The sequence below is a fragment of the Myotis lucifugus genome, unplaced genomic scaffold (genome assembly GCF_000147115.1).
Source record: "Myotis lucifugus unplaced genomic scaffold, Myoluc2.0 scaffold_246, whole genome shotgun sequence".
Taxonomy (NCBI): Eukaryota; Metazoa; Chordata; class Mammalia; order Chiroptera; family Vespertilionidae; genus Myotis; species Myotis lucifugus.
Window position 1 is genome coordinate 1018806 of NW_005871294.1, and position 20991 is coordinate 1039796.

The window sequence follows — 20991 nt, forward strand, 5'->3', positions numbered from 1 at the left end:
AATAATTATCAGCTTTTGATTATGGAAGTGTTTTTCAGATTGGCTTTCAAGGCACCAGAGGTTTTTGCATCATTGTTTTCCTTTCTCCTACATGGCTGCCTTATCTGTGCTTTTAACAAAGGACCAACATCAAAGTTAAAGCGAACATAAAACATACATGTCAAATTTATTGTCTTAAACTGAAAATAAATTAGCATCATTGACATTTTCAGTTATGTTTGATGTATAGGTCTATAAGCCTGTAATGGGAACCAAGCTCTTACTGTAAGATTTTAATATTCCAAAATAAGGTTGGGACCTGACTGTATTCTTCTGCGGTCTGGTATTTTTTATAGTTTATGTATTTAGGGTGGGTTACTGCAACAATTTGTTCCTGGCTTCTGATGTGGCTTTCTCCTCTTATCTGCCATATCACTTTACCATGTGGCTCTGCTGCTTACAACTATGTACATATGTTGTCTTCAGCTTCCTTTTAAATATACTCAGTTCTCACCCTATTCTGCATGTATAAATTTGTATTTTAGTTTTCAGACACTTAAAAAATTACTAAGATAGTAAGTTTTATGTTACGAATATTTTACCACAACTGAACTTTTTTAATAAAGCAGGTATGTTTTAAACTTTAGGATGTTTGTTAACATTTTATGTATAGGTTTTCGTAATGCCTCATTGTTTCTCTCCTCTGGAATGTCCCTTCTTTATATATCTGTCTGTTCATATATTTTCTAGCCTTCAGGTTTTTTGCTGTGCTTCATCTAACCCCATAAGCTTTCTCTTACCAGTCTAGCTTTCATTAACATCTTTGTACTACATATTTTCAGTGTATTAATCAGATTCATGTAATTTATCATTATTCAGTAATATGCTACCTTTATCACTCATAAAACTTTTAATTATCTTTCCTATGAGATATGATTTTGGTACTTGGAACAACGGTCGCCAACCTTTAGGACCTCACGGACCACCAGTGGTCCGCAGACCACCGGTTAGCGACCGCTGACCTAGAATAATGCTTAATCTGTAAGCTTTTAACCCAGTCTTGTTTTGTTGGTGATTGATGATGAAGAGGTCCTAAGAAAAATTCCACCATAAATGGTTTCCTATTATAATTTTAGATTGCTCGAAAGTTTTAGGCTTTGAAATTGTTTTCCATTTCTTGCTTAGAGTGTTTCTAAAACTCCTTAGATCAAACTTCAGCTTTTTGTAGAATTTCTCAGTTTTTAAATTAAAGTACTATCTTCTGTGATGAATTTGACAATATGACCATAGGGTAGGTTGGATGGAGGTGGCACTAAGAAGACTGTGTACTGGCCATCTTTGAAATTAGTCCAGTTGTGAGCTTTTAAAACTATACATATACTTGATGAAAAGTCTGGAAGGAAATACATTAAAAGACTGGAGATTATGTAGTAGTACTTGGAAGAAAGTCACAGTGTAGAAGGAAGACAAGAGTGAAGGGTAGGTGAATGGCTAACCTTAGATTCATTTAGCTTTGTGTACAGTGTGCTAAGGAGGCCTGTGCAGGGGCCTAGAGACAAGATTCCAGTACTCATTTCCAACAGGGACTAAAATTTCATTTTGTGTTTTTTCACTATTCTTTCTACCTTTGTTTAAGAAAATATTTTAATTCAAAGAAATGTTATAAATACTTATGGCATTTCTGGAGAAATTATGGAAACCATTTAAAGATATGACAAATGAACCAATACAAAGGATCAGATATCTAGCCTTACTATTACCCTTGAACAACACAAGGATTAGGGGTGCCAACCACCCTCCACATGTGCAAGTTTGAAACATATCTTTTATACCCACATAGTAGTATACCTTAGGTGATACTGTACCAGGAGCCATGCTCCATAAATCCATAGATTCTACATTTGTTTGCCATAACCAGTTTTGTGTTTTATTTATTTTTTAAATATGCTTTTTATTGATGTTTAGAGACGGGGGAGGAAGGGACAGGGATAGAGAGAAACATCGATGAGAGAGAAACATCATCAATCGGCTGCCTCCTGCACGCCCCTTCCTGGGTCGACACTCAACCGCTGAGCACACTGGTCAGGCCCTATAACCTGTTTTAAATTAGGAACATCATGTGGAAAGCATTCTAAAAAGGACTCTTCCTAGGTAACACCATCAGTTTACTTAATGAGGTGGTTGATTATTAGGTTACTGACATGATTCCCAGTGAATTAGATCTAATAACCTGCCCCTTTTCTCAAGAATGTGCTCCTACTTCTCTTCTTTTTCTCTTTTCCACAAACAAACCTGATGGAAGGTCGAATACTCATTTCTTTCCATTGAAGGGACTGAAAACATTCACAGTCCCACTTCTTGAGAGTGGTTATAGTAAATATTTTGCTATATTTTCTTTTAAAACCATTTTCTCTGGTGTGTTTGCATGTGTGCTTTAAAATAGTGGGCCTATACTTATTTACACAGGATCTCTATATTTGAATGTCAGTACTTTTCTCTAAATCACTTAGTTATTGTATAGATCAGTGGTCGGCAAACCACAGCTCGGGAGCCACATGCGGCTCTTTGGCCCCTTGAGTGTGGCTCTTCCACAAAATATCACGTGTGGGCGTGCACGTACAGTGCGATTGAAACTTCGTGGCCCATGCGCAGAAGTCAGTTTTTGGCCTGGGCGAGTCTATTTTGAAGAAGTGGCGACGCGGCGCAGGCGGGACGTGGGATACGTAGCGCAGGGGAGGCGCGCGAGATTCATGCACGAGATGAGTATGGATGGGAGAGTTGGAAGGGGTCGACCTCAGCGAATGTACCGCAATCAGATTGAAGACGTTTTTAGCAAAGGCCAGCTTAGGAGTACCCTAATTAAGTTAATAACAATGTACCTACCTATATAGTTTAAGTTTAAAAAATTTGGCTCTCAAAAGAAATTTCAATCGTTGTACTGTTGATATTTGGCTCTGTTGACTAATGAGTTTGCCGACCACTGGTATAGATGATTGTTCTTTAAGAACTGTTTGAGCATATCCTCTGTATCTGCTCTTCAGGAGTTATAGCATCAGACTTTATATGAGCAGGACTAATGTTCAGCTTTGCTGAAGACCACTTAGGAAGGCATACAGCGGAGCTAATACCTTATGAAAAGGATGCTTCTGTAAATATAATAATTCAGTAGTCCACCTGAAAGGGTCCAAGGCAGACCTGCCTTTACTGAATTTTATTCTGTGTTTAATTTTATTTATAAGGGATGATCTCATTGTTTAATGTGTATATTTGTGTTGTGCCCATACTTTCTTACTCATGCAGAATTGCCTGGATATCACCTATACTAAAGCAGAATCAATTTTAGACATTGCTTTGAGTTTATGTGGATAGTACCTAGCTAAATTGCATTGGAAAACATGATAAATTTTATGGAGAGTAGATTAAGAGCCTCATAGTACTTGGATTGTAGACTAAATTGCTAATGAGATATATAATGTATCTTTTTTTTAAAAAAATATATTTTATTGATTTTCCACAGAGAGGAAGGGAGAGAGACAGAGAGTTAGAAACATCGATGAGAGAGAAACATCAATCAGCTGCCTCCTGCACATCCCCCACTGGGGATGTGCCCGCAACCCAGGCACATGCCCTCGACCGGAATCGAACCTGGGACCCTTCAGTCCGCAGGCCGACGCTCTATCCACTGAGCCAAACCGGTTTCGGCTATAATGTATCTTGTGTAGTATACGATAGATAATCATTTGGAATAAGACAATGTTTGACTTTGTGGTATAAACTGTGATTGTTGTCAACAGGGGCCTGGAAGAATTCTGTGGAAGAGTGGACAACAGAAGACTGGACTGAAGATGTAAGTGTTTAGTACCAGATCAGACCCATCTTTCTTCTGGTTTCTGGTAGGGGCATGCATATTCGAGGAAAGCTTCAGCTATCTTATTATGGCTGGCTGTTCATGGCTCTTGTTCAGATGTCTGTGATTACCATGTTTTTGTTGTCATTGTTGTATTTTTAGCAGATGGAAGGAGTTTGGTGTTTTGAGATTTTTAAGAAACTTGGTTTAAATTGTTCACTTAAAAAATTCCCAGGTGTTAAGTATGACTGAAGTCATTTTTTTTAGCTTATCTTTGTTCTGTATGACCTGATAATCAATTGATGCTATTGCCCTCGCCTGTGAACTATTACTCTTTTTTTTAAAAAATATATTGATTTTTTTTACAGAGAGGAAGGAAGAGGGATAGAGAGTTAAAAACATTGATGAGAGAGAAACATCCATCAGCTGCCTCCTGCACACTCCCTACTGGGGATGTGCCCGCAACCAAGGTACATGCCCTTGACCGGAATTGAACCTGGGACCCTTGAGTCCGCAGGCTGACGCTCTGTCCACTGAGCCAAGCCGGTTAGGGCTATTAATTACTCTTTATAATGCTTTTATTAAAGGGAGAGAGTCTATGTTTGGATCACAGTTGAAATTAATCTGAATAAGTCATTCTGGTTCCAGGCCTAACTTCTTCCCCTTTCAACTAGACTGGCTCTGTTTTGGGTATTCATTTATTCCAGACATTTTTTAGTACACTATACTAGCTTCAGGGTAGTGTTGATCTCTAAGTTTCTAGGTGCAGCAGAAGATATTCTTTGATAAAAAAAAAAAATATTTAACTCGAAAAAGAAAAAGTAACTGAACCAGCCCTGTACCATATTTTATACCATTTTTCTGTTCAACTCTCAAGGTCCAGAACAGATGTATGTACATGATAGTTACAGCAGACATTGGAAGGGAGAGAATAAAGGGGTTGTGAATATTGACCTTTAATATCACATAAATTGATCCAGATTTTGAGGTGTTTTTTTTTTTGTTTGTTTGTTTTTTACGATTATATTTTTCCCCTCTGTTCCAGTTTGTATTCACAACTATTTAAATGATGTTTTCATTTAATATCAAACCACTTACCCTTTCTTTCTTTTTTTAAGCAGTATTATATCTGGCTTGTTAGGGAGTGAGCTAGTTAGGCATGAGGAAGGAGGAGAGTAGATATGCTCATTTGATTGGAATTTAGGAGATTTAGGATAAATTATCTTTCTTTTTTTTTAAAGTATATATTTATTGATTTCAGAGAGGGAGGGAGAGAGAAACATCAATGATGAGAGAATCATGAATCAAACCATGACCTGGTTCATAGGTCGACGCTCAACCACTGAGCCATACTGGCTGGGCTAGGATATAGTTTCATTTCTGCTACATGTTAACCATAAGTCCTTGAGGTAGGAACTAGATGGGTGGTTATTTGAATCAGTGGAGGGATGGATACCAGCGATAAGAGAAAGTCGGCTTATTTCAAACAAAGCCATCCTACTTTTAAATGTTTTGTGTTACTTAGAATTTTTTGGGAGGAAAAAAACGTTCCTTGGCCTGTAAGCTTTATATCCCTTTGTCTGTTGTCTGCGTTATAGGCAAGTTTAAACATCATCAGGGGGTTAGAAGGCAAAAGGAGTGTAATTCACACCTAGCTGGGTTGGCCTGTTGACATTGAATGAGGCAACTTTCCTTCCTGAGCCTCCTGTTTTCTTTCTTTTTTTCAAGCCTCCAGTTTTCATCACTATAATGAGTATCATAATAATTGTCCTGCCTAACTTATAGGGTTTTTCTGAGTCAGATGATGTGTGTTTTTTTTTTAAAAATATATTTTATTGATTTTTTACAGAGAGGAAGGGAGAGAGATAGAGAGTTAGAAACATCGATGAGAGAGAAACATCGATCAGCTGCCTCCTGCACATCTCCTACTGGGGTTGTGCCCGCAACCCGGGTACATGCCCTTGACCGGAATCGAACCTGGGACCCTTCAGTCCGCAAGCCGACGCTCTATCCACTGAGCCAAACCGGTTTTGGCTGGATGATGTTTTATGATGAAAGTCAGGTCGCAAGCAGTTCAGATTTTCACACATACAAAGATATTAATATTTTGCTATATGGACCATATTGTATCACAGTGTAATTTATAATTAGTGAAAAGAATTAGCATAGAGAATTTGGCCGTCTTCTTTCCCTCAGGAGTTATGAAAAAAACACTGAAAGTTTTCTAAGATGATACAAAGTAATGGGGATTGAAAGGTGAGTGATCTAAAATGCAAATTCTAAATTCCTCTATAGCTTAGAAGGATAACGATTCACCTTTCCCTTCCCCTCCCTTTTCTTTAAAAAAAGATAGAAGGAAACAATTCAATGTTCTGTATTGTACTAGGGTTAGATAGTGTCAGCGATTTCTGTGGCTCTTATTTTTCTTGAACTTATTAATACTTTGAAGGCTTTAGATCTCTCCTACCATTGCTTTTTTATTGAATAAAAAAATTACTCCTTTATTGCTTCTCTTTATCTTAACTCTGTTTAATTTGTAAGATTCAAAGCAAAAATGGATTACTTGGGACTCTTAAGATACTACCTTGGAACAGGGTTCAGCGTTAAGCCCTTCTTATTGAAACAGTAATCAATTCAGCACTTGTTTTTACAGAAAATGAACACCTACTGCCTGCTCTGCCTCTGCTTGAATATTAATGTCTGAGGAAGTTTGATTTTATACAGTGTGTTAGAGTCCTGAGACATTTAGAATTGATAAGAATTATAGCAGTCTTTGAGTAGCATTATCATCAGTTTCTTATATGATCTTATTAGATAAACATTTTCAGCCTTTAACCATTTGTACGCCATAAGCGTCTATAGACGCAAGCAGCGGACCTTTTCTAATTAAATTCAAAATATCATGGCAGTTAAAATGCCCCACTTTGAAAATATTTAAAAAGCCTACCTTTCAACAGTGTCAATTGAGGTTTCAAAAAAACTTGATTCTGCCCAGCTAGTATAGTTCAGTGATTGAGTGATGACCCATGAACCAGGAGGTCGAGGTCAGGGCACATGCCCTGGTTGCAGGCTCCATTCCCAGTAGGAGGCATGTAGGAGGCAGCTGATCGATGATTCTCTCTCATCATTGATGTTTCTCTCTCTCTCTCTCTCTCTCTCTCTCTCTCTCTTTGAAATCAATAAAAAAATATTTCAAAACAAGAAAACCCCCACTTTATTCTTTATGCCTTAAAAGTGCATTAAAACAGTATGCATAAACCTCAGAATAATTATATTGAGTGAAAGAAGCCAAAAAAATTACATGTTTTAAAATTCCAGAAAATACAACCTGGTCTATAGAAAACACATTGGTTGTTGCCTGGGACTGAAGGTGAATGGTGGGAGGGATTGATTACGCAGAGAGAGGAACAAACTTTTGCCCCTAGATATGTTCACTGTCTTGATTTGGTGATGGGTTCACGGGAGTACACATATGGCAAAACTAATATTTCAGATTGAAGAGTTGCAGTTTATTGTATGTCATACCTTTATAAAATTACATATTTTTATAAAAACAGCAAGGAAACCTATGGCTTAATAAAAATAAATAGATATTAATAAATGAAATACTAAAGCTATCTGTCTTTGGGGAAAGAAAACGTTATTTTTGCCTTTTCACATTTTCCCACTCCTTTTTGACATTTATGGTGACATTGGTGGTGGTTTTATTGGTATCTCATTTTGTATAATGTCAAATAGTGAGACTGGGACTTGAACCCTGGTCTGAGTTTACTTCACTGTGTTGTTTCCTTGATGTGCAACCCTTTTGTGAGCTTATCAACCTAAAATTACCTTCACTTTAAGGAAATTACTTGTCATGATCACCTATGTATTTCCTTTCCTTCAGACTGCCTTTTGGGTGAATTATAGTGTGAGTACCGGCAACTAAAAATGGTCAGGAACTTGATACATTTGTTGTTTTATGTTATATAAAATAAGATTAAGAGATTTTTTAATCCCTTCCATACAGCTTTCTGAAACAAAGGTCTTCACTGCCTCATCTGTTCCACAAGAGAATCATGTCACACCTGGGAAAAGGTAAATACTTTTTGCTATCTTTGTTTGTTGTAATTGAAATTTCTTGTCTCAGGAAAATAATTTTGATTCTTGGATCTGTTTTGATTATTTTTACCTTTTCTTGAATCTCTGTTTTTTTCCTTTTCCATCTAAGATTTTCTTTGACCCCAAACCTACCTGGTGACCTGACACAGCTTCCATCATTTCCTAATTGTTGTATCCACTGATGAATTAAAATAGCAGTTATGTTTGTGATTTGTTATCATTTGTGACAGATTATGTTAAACCTATGTAATGGTTCTTTTTTACTTTTGTAAACATGTTTTTTGACAGATGAACTTAATACAAAATATCCTTTGGTTTCTTCATATAATATCCTTTATTTAGATCTCAAGCTCATTTTTTATGAGTTCTCCTAGTTTTTATTTATTTTTTTGTTAATCCTCACTCGAGGATATTTTTTTCAGAGAGAGTGGAAGGAGGGGGAGAGACAGAGAGAGAGAGAAATATCAGTGTGAGAGAGACATATTGATTGGTTGCCTCCCACACATGCCCCAACTCGGGGCGGGGATTGAGCCTGCAACCGTGGTATGTGCCCTTGACTAGAATTGAACCTGCCACCCTTCAGTCCCTGGCCTAGCTCTAACCACTGAGAAACCGACTAAGGAGGGCTCTACTAGTATTAATCCAGTAGTCTAGAGATTACAGAAAAGGAAGGAGCTTTGGGGTAATAGAAATGTTGTTAGTGTGTGTACAGAATTGAATCATTGAAAAACATTTATTTACATCCTAGTTTTCACAATAGCTCTAAAAAATTTTTATTATAGTTTTAAAATGCAGTAATCTAGAAGAATGAAAGCCTTGATATATATGACACCTGAGAATTGAAGGCAGTTTTGAATCTTACATGCTCAGTCTCGTGCTGAATGAGATGGTTATAAGAATGTTGCAGGGAAATAAAAACGATTAAAGTTTTATGTCTAGCAATATAATGTTTTGTGAATTGCTCAGAATTTCTTGTTAAGTGTACATAACTTCTTTATTGTATTTATTGCTCAATGAATTTTATAGGATCATTTTCATCTTTTAAAAAATATGAAGTGGACTCTTTCATGCTTATTTTTCAGAAGACAGTGTTGTAGTTTGTTTTGTTTTGTTAATCTTCACCTGATATTTTTTCCATTGATTTTTAGAGAGAGTGAACAGGAAGGGGAGAGACTGAGAGAAAAATCATCCATTTGAGAGAGAGACATCAATTGGTTGCCCCCCATATGCACCACTGAGCCAAACCTGCTAGGGCAAGGATATTTTTTCCATTGCTTTTCAGAGAGAGTGGAAGGGAGGGAGGAGGGTATGTGTGGAAATGAGAGAGAGAGAGACAGAGAGAGAGAAAGAAACACGGATGTGGGAGAGACACACTGATTGTTCCAACGGGGGGTGGGAAGTAAACCTGCAACCCAGATGTGTGCCCTTGACCAGGAATTGACCCCTTGACCCTTTGGTGCGGGGATGGGGGTCGGGTGGATGACACTCTAACCATTGAGCACACCAGTCAGAACAGTGCTGTATTTTTCATGCATATATCTCATCAGTCTTTTGGAATAGAGCTTGCTCTCTTTTTTATAGTAATACAACTTTTTTTGGTGGATGGGTCATATGTAATATAATTACCCTGGGTTTCTATCCTTGAAGTATCCCATAAGCCAGAACATTACCTTGGAATCTAAAATACTAGTCTGGGACTTCAACCTGGTTATGGGAATGTCTGCGTGGTAGTGCATGGGTGGAGGAACTCTGGCCCAAGAACTTTGTTTTGTATCAGCACTGAGTCTTGAATTATTTCACCTCTCAGAATCTGTTTCACTGGCATGGTGAAAGTTTCAGATAGAAGAACTGACTGGCAGCTGGCCTTGGAAAGGGTTTAATGGAGCAAATTATGTTAGGTAATTCTGTGTACCTTGCAGGTCCTGCAGAGGAGAGTTAGTAGCTCACTCACATGTAAGGTAGTGTATGTATCTGGAAGATAATTTCTTCCTCATGCTTTCAGGTTTTTAGGCCATAGTTTTCAAATTGGATATCTGTCATTCTGGGGGCATCACAAGAGTTGTAGTTAACAGGGTATTTGTGAATATATTGTGCATTCTTCCTTGAATATTTAAGAGAGAAAATTATATGAGATTTATACAAACCTAAATATATTATTGGAAAGAATGCAGAACTTACAGGAACATTTATGATAAATGTGAAACTGCTTGACTAGGCTGCTATAGCTGTGTTCCTCATTCCCCCAAAATAAGAACTCACTTTCCTTTAGGAAAGTTTGAGACACTGGTTCCAAGTAATAAAAGGAGCAAAACTTCAGAAAATTCTTTCGGTTTGCTCAGTTTCTCTAGATTTTCAAATAAGTTGTCACCGTTACATTTCTGTGGAAATAATCTCAAAGCTCCTTTTCGTTTTTCTTCTCTGCAAAGCCCTGCTTCAGTCTCTGTGGCTTTGGGTTTTTCTTACTTGAGTGATTTTTGGCATGAATTTACTGTATATTGATTCACTTCTCAAATTCATTTGCTGGTAAGATTTGCTTATGACTTGTTCCTCATTTGCTTTTTGTCTGCTTAGTGTTGATCTGGTAGCCTTGCTCCAGAAGCCTGTTCCTCCCAATCAAGCCTCAGAAGTCAGCTCCTTTGAAACTTCCCAACAGCAGGGCTTTGGCCAAGCCCTTGTCTTCACAAATTCTCAGCACAGCAATCAGATGGCACCAGGGACTGGCAGCTCCACTGCTGTCAACTCCTATTCTCCTCAGAGTCTGGTAACTCATTTTTATTTCAATATGGGATTTTAAGGAATGCTTATGCTAGGATGACACATGCCTTATAACTATTTTCTAAATATAAAAAGTTATACTGTACATTTCTGTCCAGAAAACAATGATGTGTTTATTTCCAAGCACATATCTGATGCTTCCATGTGGAATTCAACTACTCTGAGTTTTCTGGGCAAAGATAAAAAAAAAATTTTTTTTTTTTTGAAATTGAAATCTTTTCCATCATAATCACTCAGGCATCCTTATTAACGATTTTTCTTGAATTTTGTTTCAAAATCCGTCTCTAGACTTTAGCTGTTAAAATTGTCGTTTTCCAATTTTCTTAAATGCAAATGGTTGCCAGTATATGCTTACTGAAATTATGTAAACACAGTTTTGTCCAAGTCTGCCTAGGTGCTTACATATTTTTTTATTTTTGTTTTGTTATTCCATAAACTTGGTGTACTTTTTCTTAAAAGGCTGCACTATGTAGTAGAGACCCTTATAATTTGAGTGTGCTTTCATTGAAACAGTGTCATCTTCTGCTGCATATATGATTCTGACCTCTCATGAGAATTAAGCTCCCGTCAGAAAGAACTCAAGGAATTGTTAGTGAAGGATGTGGAGATAGGCTGATGGAAGTAGAGAAGCTTAGAGCAGCGGCCTCCAACCTTTCGGACCTCATGGACCACCAATGGTCCACCGACCACATTGGCGACCGCTGGCTTAGAGCATAGGATGTAAAAGAATGTAGCTGCAGCCTGCAGGAGTGAAGTCTCTGTCTAACCATATGTAGTTGTGAGTTGGCAGAGGAGAGGTTGAAGGACCATAAACATAGATCCTCAGCTTTCACTAATAATTATTTTGGTTCACTTTTACTGTATTTTACCTGAAATTTACAGTTGAGAAACAGAATTTCTTATGAATATGATATAATCTTTTCCTCTTACTTGACTCAAAGTCATTTGCTATACCCTAATAAAATGTAGATGTGAGTATGCAAACTTTTTATTGGTATCTTCTATTCTGCATAGTCACCTCATGTCAAGTACATCTGGCTTGGGGCACACTTTATATTTTTACTGTCATGGATGATTGTGCATGAAAGGGCATCAGTGCTTGACGTGGGAGAGCCTGAGCCATAGTGCTCTCTTTGTTTTGAGAAGGCCTGATAGTACCTACCACTCATTTTTTATTAAACCATCATGCCCTTTCCTCCTCTGCCTTTCCATCTGCTACTGGCATATTGTTATCATGCCCTTGCTGACTTGCTGGAATCTTAGGCCACTGAGAGAGCATAGGTAGGACATGAATTTTTTTTTAGTGACCTATGGCTTTTTGTCATGAAAAACACCTTGAGAAACTGGTAAGAATTGTTTTGGTAATGTATTAGAGCAGTCGTTCTCAACCCTACTGTATTTTTATAATCAACAAGGAACTTCAATAAATAACGACAGTAATAGTGAGCATAATAAAATAATGCCAAAGTCTACACAAGACTAACAGAGTTTTGAAGTTGATTGAAATGTGTAAGTGGAATTGAGAAATCCTTTGGTGGCACTAGTAATTGATGCAGTGAGTTCTTTGTGTGGTAAAGCACACAGAAAGTGCATTTGATAAAAATTAGCTGATGTAGAATAGAGATTAGGTAGGGAAAAGATGAAGAGTAGAAGCATCATCTGAAGAAGCCTTCATTGAACAAGTGGGCTTGAGCTGGGTTTTGGCAGATTTGTAGCTGAAAGAGATATGTAATGGGCAGCATAAGCTAAGAATCTGGAGTAGTAATAAGTAATGTTATCCTTAGAACAACTAGGATACTCTGGGCCTTTGGATATTTGGTAACAGAAATAATTTTATTTCAACTTTCTAGATCTGGCCTCTTGAGGGAATGCAAATCACTTCTGTTTTTGACCTTTTAGGTGGTTTTTGAAAGTTATTTTTGACGAAGAACTCATCTTTTCAGAAACTGGATGATTTCGATAATGTAAAAATGCAGTTGATCTGTCATTATGTTCTCTAATCATTAGGTTTCTATTTTCCTAAGATCTTGATACCTGGCCTGACAGGATAGATAGGGGAGGAGTACATTGTCTTTTGTATGCTTGCTTGTGGGACATATTTGGTGTTCCTAGTCATCTAAACAACTTGAAATAAGCTCATCAGTGTCCAGGGTATTACTCAATACCTCCTGTGTCTTATTTTGGAATACTAACATTTTGATTAGGTAAGTGCTCTGATCTGCATTTAATCTTGGTAGACCTCATGGCTGATCTTTTTTTGACCAGACCTATTCTAATCATTAAAGATAATTAGTGTTCCACACATTAAGAAAACACTGTTTTTGTTTAAGCTTGTGCTTGTCATTTAATTCCTGGCATTACTCCTTAGTTTAAAACAAAATGGTATTCTGTTTGTGAATTTGTGACATCACTTTTTAAAATAATTTTCTTAAAATCCAGAGAATATGTTTCCTTTTCCTTTAACCTCTTATATCAGAATCAGGAAGGATTGCTGGATTTATTTAGTTAGATCTTGTTGCATAATAATATTTTCATGTAGTGTAATCATATGAGTCTTGCTAATTCAGGTGTTCTGGATTATAGTTTTTAAAATCCTTGTGAAAATATTTGGCATGTTTTAAAGCCTGGGGCAGATATTCTGTATTGTTTAGGATTTCTGCTTTTTTTCTCTTTAAAGTCATCCGTCCTTGGTTCAGGATTTGGAGAGCTAGCACCTTCAAAAATGGCAAACACCACCAGCTCCCAGATTTTGGATCAGTTGAAACCTCCAAGTTTGGGCCAGTTTACTACCACACCAAGTTCGCAGCAGAATAGTACAAGTGCCCCCACAACCACTTCTTCTTGGGACCTCAAGCCCTCAGCTACCCAGTCCTCAGTCCGTAGCCATTTTGGTAAGTATACATTTTCTGTGGTTGCTTCACCCCTAAACACTAGCGGAGGCTGTTGATTTGTGAACACTACTGTGGATTTTGTCCAGAGATGTTTCTTTCTTTAAAAAAATGTTTTTAAATTGATTTATTTGAGAAAGAGAGACATCAGTTTGTTGTTCCACTTATTTATGCATTCACTGGTTGATTCCTGTATGTGCCCTGACCAGAGATCAAGCCCTCAACCTTGGCATATGGGGTCGACGCTCTATCCAATTGAGCTACCCGGCTAGGGCCCAGAGATCTTTTTTTTTAGTAGAACTTTGCAAAGTTTCTGAATTAAATCAGTTAGCTTTGTATTGTATAAATGAATACCTGCATTTATTTGTTATTATTATTAGTACTACACACCTTGAAGAGATGTACAAAAGCATGGTAAAGGCATGCAAATATAAGGAAACAACTTATCAAACCCTCTGGATTGCTTTCTCATTCTAACATTTGCATGTATCCATCATGATTTGGTTCAGCCTTACCATCTGTGGTTTATTTAAAGGCATCACATGTAAGTTGGAGGTTTTCTAAATTCTACTCCCATAGTTTTGTGACCTTAAGCTACCATTTCCCACCAACACACACCATACTTTATTAAGGAACAGCAGGGAGTTACTTTAAACATAGGGTTGGTTGTGTGGATTCCTTTATGTTTAAGGCATATTGAGAGACATGGAAGCACATTTCTCTGTTAAATAGTCTCAGGTACTTCCTGAGTACCTGAGACTATTCCCAGGTTTGAAGTGATACCTATGAAAGAAAATCATTAGAGATTCAATGCCCAGGGTTTTTATCGAGGAATGGGGGCTGGTTATGTAGGCACCCTCTGCCTAGTATACACCAGACTTCCAGATTTCTAGAAGGAAAGCAAGTGTTCAGTGTAAACTACATTGTACAAATATTCAAAGCACATAGTCACCTTTGTTGGTTAGAGTGTTGGCATTCTTTCCCTAGAACATACAAAAATTCTGTGTTCCTCAGACACTAGCCAAGAGCCAATCTTGCAAGTCAGTGATGGTAGAAGAGGGAACTCTAATCCCATGTGCCAAAATAATTGATTGTTACTGTTTTGTTTTTACCCCTTCTTTACCTATTTTCTAGACTTTAAATCTCAGCCTGAACCATCCCCAGTTCTCAGCCAGTTGACCCAGCGACAGCAGCACCAAACTCAGGCAGTCACTGTTCCTCCTCCTGGGTTGGAGTCCTTTCCTTCCCAGGTAAAACTCCGAGAGTCAGCACCCAGAGACAGCACCTCCACTGTGAACAAACTCTTGCAGCTTCCCAGCCTGACTGTCGAAAATATCTCTGTGACTGCCCACCAACCACAACCTAAACACATCAAACTCCCGAAGCGGCGGATACCTCCAGCTTCTAAGGTGGGTATTGCATGTGAAGCTGCAGACCCAGGGTGGATGTATTTTAACATTTAGCTTAAGTGTTGGATTAGCAAGTCTCAGAAACTGAGTGTAGTGTTTTTCAAGCACATAGTTTACTGCTTTATGAGGAAATGGCAGTTTCTGAGTGAGCTAATATTAGAAGGAATGAGTTTGTGCTGAGAGACAGAGATTATTAATTCAAATTACTAGATCTGGCTCAGAGAATCTGATGGTCTTGTGTGCTTAGTTGTGCTGCCCCATAGTGGAGGATGAGTGGGTCTTTTACCAAATAATGCTTTAAGGCATTCTCCTCTTTTACTCAACCACAATCCCGGCCCCTTACTGCTCTAAGGAAGCAGTTGGTAGCAATGATCATTGTCCTGTTAACTTTTAATTTTTCTTTGCTCTTGTCCCTTCTGTCTCTTTTTTTAAAATCCTGTTCCTTTTTCCTTTCTTTTGGCCTTTCGTGCCTTGTTCCTCAGGCCTGCCAGCTGTGCCCTGGGAACCCAGTGTCCATTTGGCTCTGCTATAGACCCTTAAGACTTAGAATCCATGACCTCTGTTCCTGACATGGCAGCTTTGCCTTTTCAGATCCCAGCTTCTGCAGTAGAAATGCCTGGTTCAGCAGATGTCACAGGATTAAATGTTCAGTTTGGTGCCTTGGAATTTGGATCAGAATCTTCTCTCTCTGAATTTGGATCAGCTGCAAGCAGTGAAAATAGTAACCAGATTCCCATCAGCTTGTATTCAAAGTCTTTAAGGTATATAATCCCACTTCTCTGGTTTTGACTAGAGTAAGTCTTTAGTTTGCAAGGTAAAACAGAATAGAGCCTAAGAAATCACCTGGTGGAGGCAGACAATACACCCTGTGGTAGTGGATTTGTGCAGCCCTCACTAGTATCTAATCCAGAACTTTTCTTCCATCGCCCTAAAAAGAAACCCTGTGCCTAGTAGCAGTCACTTCCAATTTCCCCTTCCCCTCATATTCTGGCAACCAATAATCTGTCTCTGGATTTGCCTATCCTGGACATTTCATATAACTAGAATCATGCAATTTATCGCCACTTCTTTCACTTAGCATAGTGTTATCAAGGTTCATCTTTGCTGAAGCATGAATGCATTTTGTTTCCAAATAATATTTTATTGTGCCAATATACCACATTTGTTTATCCATTATGAGTTGATGGATGTGTGGATTGTTCCCACTTTTTGGCTATTATGAATCATGCTGCTGTGAACATTTAGTTACATATTTTGTGTGCTTTTGATTCTGTGGATGTACACCTAGGAATTGCTGGGTTATATGGTAACTATTTAACCATTTGAGGAAGCATCAGATTTTCCACAGTGGCTGCAGCATTTTACCTTTCTATGAGTAATTTCTGAGAGATTCAGTTTTTTCACATCTTGCTAACACGTTCATTCAGGGGATATCTTATAAATAGAGAAGGCCAGATTTTACATTTTATTTTATTAGTTAATTTTTCCACTTTCCAGAGCCCAAACCTGATATTTGCATGGGTTCCTTTTCTAAAGATGGTCTCAGACATCTAGATTCCTTAAAGATTCTTAAAGCTGTCCCTTTGCCTGTCAATTAAGTTAGGTGGGTCTAGCTTTTTATGGGGATGGTGCTAGACTTGGGGGATTGTTTTGAATCATCATTGCATTGTTAACAAATTGAAGAATGCAGTAGTATAAACTTGTGGTTGCAGACATGTTTATTTAATTTAGAGTATGATAAAATAGTTCTCCTTCATGAAGCTATGTAAATTGACACAAATGTATGTCTCATACCATTTGTAGTGATTCTTTGAATACCTCTCTACCAATGACCAGTGCAGTACAGAACTCCACCTATACAACTTCAGTCATTACCTCCTCCAGTCTGACCAGCTCATCCCTGAGCTCCACTAGTCCAGCAACAACGTCTTCCTCCTATGACCAGAGTTCTGTGCATAACAGGGTTGCATACCAAAGCTCTGTGAGTCCGTCGGAGTCAGTTCCAGGAACTGTCACGGTAAGTGGTCTTTCGGGTTCCTTCCTGTCCTCTTTTGGAGCTCAGTGTGTAGTTTGAGCCTTTTTTTTTCTTTTTGCCCTCACATGAGGATATGTTGATTTTATTTTATTTTTTAATTTTTTGTAATCCTCACCTGAGGATATTTTTCCATAGACTTTTAGAGAGAGTGGAAGAGAGAGGGAAAGACAGAGAAATATCAGTGTGAGAGAAATACATTGATTGGTTGCCTCCTGTATGAGCTCTGACCAGGCCTGAGCCTGCAACCGAGGTACGGGCCCTTGACCGGAATTGAACTCGAGATCCTTTAGTCTGCAGGCCGATGCTCTGTCCACTGAGCCAAACCAGCTAGGGCTGAGGATATGTTTATTGATTTTTTTTAAAAGATGGAGAGGGAGGGAGTGGGGGTAGAGAGAGAGAAAAATAAATGTCAATTGGTTGCCTCTCGTATACTCCCTGACCATATGTGCCCCAACTGGGGATTGAATCCCAAACCTAGGTATGTGCCCTGACTTGGAATTGAACCCATAGTCTTTTGGTATGTGGGATGACACTAACTGAGCCACCTGGACAGGGTGGGAAATTAAGCTTTTTGATTGAGACTTTCTTTTACAATTTACTAACCTTTTGAGTAGAATCCTTGTAGTTTGTTGAATTTGCTAACAGTAGGCATCTAATTTAAAACCTGCATTTCAAGCACCATAAAAACAGGAATGTGTGTAAATGGACCCAGAAGCTTAGTATAAGGATAATATAGGGACACACCCCAAATTACTCTTAGTGGTTTGGATGGGGTGAGAGGGGAACTATAATCTTATCTGTAATATTTTAGTTTCCTATAAGGCAAAGATGTTCACGCATTATTGATGAGAACTACTTTAAAACCTGGATGATAGCCTGGCTGGTGTGGCTCAGTGCTTGAGCGCAGGCCTATGGACCAGGAGTTCACCATTCGATTCCTGGTCAGGGCATATTCCTGGTTTGTAGGAGGCAGCCAATCAATGATTCTCTCTCATCATTGATGTTTCTATCTCTCTTCCTCTCCCTTCCTCTCTGAAATCAATAAAAATATTTTTAAAAGGTGGATGACAAAATAAAAATATTAAAATATAGTTGAATTGGTCTAGCAAAATTTGGATACATTTTTCTAAGTCTCCTTCTAAGCAGGAGTTATTGGTACATCTCTACTTAAAATTTGTTGTTGTTGTTTTTACTTCCCTTCTTTTGTTTTACCTATTTTATATTAGGTGTTTTCCTCAAATGTCTGGTGACTCCAGGCTGCCTACTTGACACTAAAAGGTTAACTAAGGGCTCTGACTTGGGGCGGGGGGTATAGGTTGCTGAGGATGCGGGACAGCATAGATGGGCTATTTCTTTTTCTTTTTTTTTTTTTACTCCTTCCTCAGCCCCTTTGAACCTTTTCTGTTGAGCTTGTTTAGATTCACAAGGGACTGTTCTAGTCTCTTCCCTATAGGGCCTATGCCTTTCTGTCATTGTCATAAAAGCCTAGTGGGAAGAGAAGGCTGCACCCCAGTCATGGTGCATACGGGGGGCAACCAATCGATGTTTCTCACATTGATATTTCTCTCTCTCATCCCCTCTCTCTAAAAATCAAGAACATTAAAAAAAAAAAAAGAATCTGTCATATTGCCCCTCAATGTTATGAAAAGAAAACAAACAAAACAAAACAGGCCACTGTTCCTTGATTATGTTTCATGTGTTTGTGGCTAAATCCCAATAGAAAATCATCTAAGTTTTTTTATTTTTGTGGGTTTACTTATTTTCTCTTCCTTATAGAATGGACATGGTGGTGGTCGAAGTCAGCAGACAGTAGACAGTAAGTGTACAAACTAACTTTTTTGTCATGGCTGGTGGAAACCAAACAAAATAAGCGCATCACTAACTTGATAGGGAATGCAATAGGTTAATGGCTAATTCTGCAAAAATAGTCCTTTTAAATTTTTGCTGATAGCTACTTCTGATCCATTGTTGGCACCCTTTCTTTGGTCGGGTTAGAAGTTCAGCTAGAGATTCCCATGTGACCAGGTTGTAGCTGGTGGTATTATTACAAATGAGGTAATAGCTTCATATTGCTCTGTCTTGGTCGGACTGCACTAAGGCAGGACAGTATTGTATTGATTTACATTGTGTTTTGAGCCTGTTGCTGCCTGTGCTTGTTTTCTAATCATCCTTCCTTTTAGAGACTAATCTGTTTTCTACTGGCTCCCAGGGAACGCTGCAGGAGGGTACTGGCTTCTCCTTCCTAACTGGAAAAGACAATGATGCTTTATTTCCAAGCACATATCTGAGTCATATGTGTGGATGCCACTAAAACTGAGTCTTTTCTGCAGTGAGGATTGATAGCACTCATGGTCTCCTGAAAGCCTGATGTGCTCTGAGGTCACTCTCCTCAAGCACATGTGAAGGAAATGCTATGCTCCCTGTGCCAAAGTAAGAGTTCAACAGCAGCTGTGTGCTCCTCCTGTAGATTTGAGGCATATGTAACTTCACAGCATATGTACCTTGGGCTCTCCAACCCCCACCAACCCTAAATTGGCTATGAACTTTCACAAGGTCAGCCTGATTTGGTACTGATTTGATAGAACCAAAGACTTACCCCTTGGGTGGTCTCGCCCACCAGATTTTCACTGTCCCCATGTTGTGCTTTTTAAGGAAATTTTGCCTTATTTTATAATTATATCAAGCTCAGAGCCTGTTTCTGGTTGTGGCTTAGGGTTGACCTTCCTTTAGTTGGGAGAAGTATGTCCACATCATAGGACAGTTTATGATTATAAATTGCTGTGATTATGTCATTTCCTACTCTGTCTGGGTCCCGTGCGTCTGACCATTGTGTGTCCTTTTAATAATCGTATCTGACAGAAAAGGGACCATTTGGAGACATGCTGGGGCATTTTCCATGGGAAATGTAACTGTATGTATGTCTCAGCTGCTCCTGACGTGTCACAAGATAGTGAGCATATTTCAGATATTCATGGTTTGATCTAGAGTTAAACAGATCTTTTTCTTACAGCTACTGCATCTGTTCCTGCTCCAAAGACAACAGACCCTCCCTCCGCCCTCCCATCTGTGGCCTCCCTGCCCAGCACCACCTCCTGCAGTACGCTCCTACCCTCTGCATCTCAGCACACTGCCACTTTGCCCTCCTTGTCCCAGCCTGGTGACCTGTCCAGCACCCCCCTCTCTCAGCTTAGCAGGTACGGGGAAAATATGGGCTCAGAAAGAGAGGCCCACACTGGGGCGAAGTCCTGGAGCCTTTATAGAGGCTCTTCCAATGAACAACACCCACTTGTTACCCCTAGCACCATGTCCTGGCCTTTTGCAATAATGCTCTAGATAGGTTTGGACTGGGTAGGGTCATCAAAGTACCACAGATGTAAACCTTGCTTGTTTGTAATGCTCTGCTATCACAGAGACCACTGGGCCCCCTGGGAATGGGGTGGACCCAAGGGGTTGCTGCTTCTCTTACTCCACCCTCAGGAGGGTGCCACTCGATAAGCCTCCTCCCAGCTCTGGGCTCCTATCACTGATGCAGAGTGAGATTGCTGTTGGATTTCTGAGCACGTCTCTGACTTGTGCTTGTCATGGCTTTACAGATCAAGTTATTACAACAGGGTGTAGGAGAATGGGTTTCATTGGGTTCTCACCCTGTGTCTTCTAAGTTGAGTTCACCTCTTTCTCCCTTTAAGCCAGGAGCAAAAGCATTTGACTTGAATTCTGGATTTGATGGGACTTCAGGCTCTGATTCTGGCATGTGGATTGGACATAGGAACCTTTTCCCCTCACACACAGCTTTAATGGGGTCTTCAAGGCTGACAGTGTTCCTAGTGAAAGCCTATTCTTTTTCCAGTCTAAAGATCAGATGGTTAGAGCTGACTGAAGCTGGCCCTGGAGGTTTCCTGGCCAAGATGTTCCAGATCCTCGGGGTGGGTGGTGCTTTAGGTCATTCTAACCACCAGC

General features: G+C 39.0%; 1 protein-coding gene and 2 non-coding genes across 18 annotated transcripts in view; all 3 read left to right on the plus strand.

Annotated features, from left to right (window-relative positions):
* The window catches only part of UBAP2 (ubiquitin associated protein 2), a 99247-nt gene that overhangs the window by 67189 nt on the left and 11067 nt on the right, over positions 1-20991 (plus strand). For 14 of the 16 annotated variants that reach the window (XM_006098763.3, XM_023762433.1, XM_023762431.1 and 11 more), the window contains 9 exons: positions 3774-3826; positions 7836-7903; positions 10499-10688; positions 13380-13593; positions 14725-14999; positions 15591-15760; positions 16803-17016; positions 18811-18850; positions 20045-20228. In XM_006098763.3, coding sequence (XP_006098825.1) covers positions 3774-3826; positions 7836-7903; positions 10499-10688; positions 13380-13593; positions 14725-14999; positions 15591-15760; positions 16803-17016; positions 18811-18850; positions 20045-20228 — 1408 coding nt within the window. Of the gene's footprint in view, positions 1-3773; positions 3827-7835; positions 7904-10498; positions 10689-13379; positions 13594-13970; positions 14135-14724; positions 15000-15590; positions 15761-16802; positions 17017-18810; positions 18851-20044; positions 20229-20991 lie in introns of those variants that run through there. The other 2 variants (XM_023762444.1, XM_006098771.3) reach the window with 2 other exon arrangements.
* Positions 10795-10877, plus strand: LOC111827917. The gene has a single exon (XR_002831667.1). It is a non-coding gene; the product is annotated as a small nucleolar RNA SNORD121A (small nucleolar RNA).
* LOC111827918 lies at positions 19281-19362 on the plus strand. The gene has a single exon (XR_002831668.1). It is a non-coding gene; the product is annotated as a small nucleolar RNA SNORD121A (small nucleolar RNA).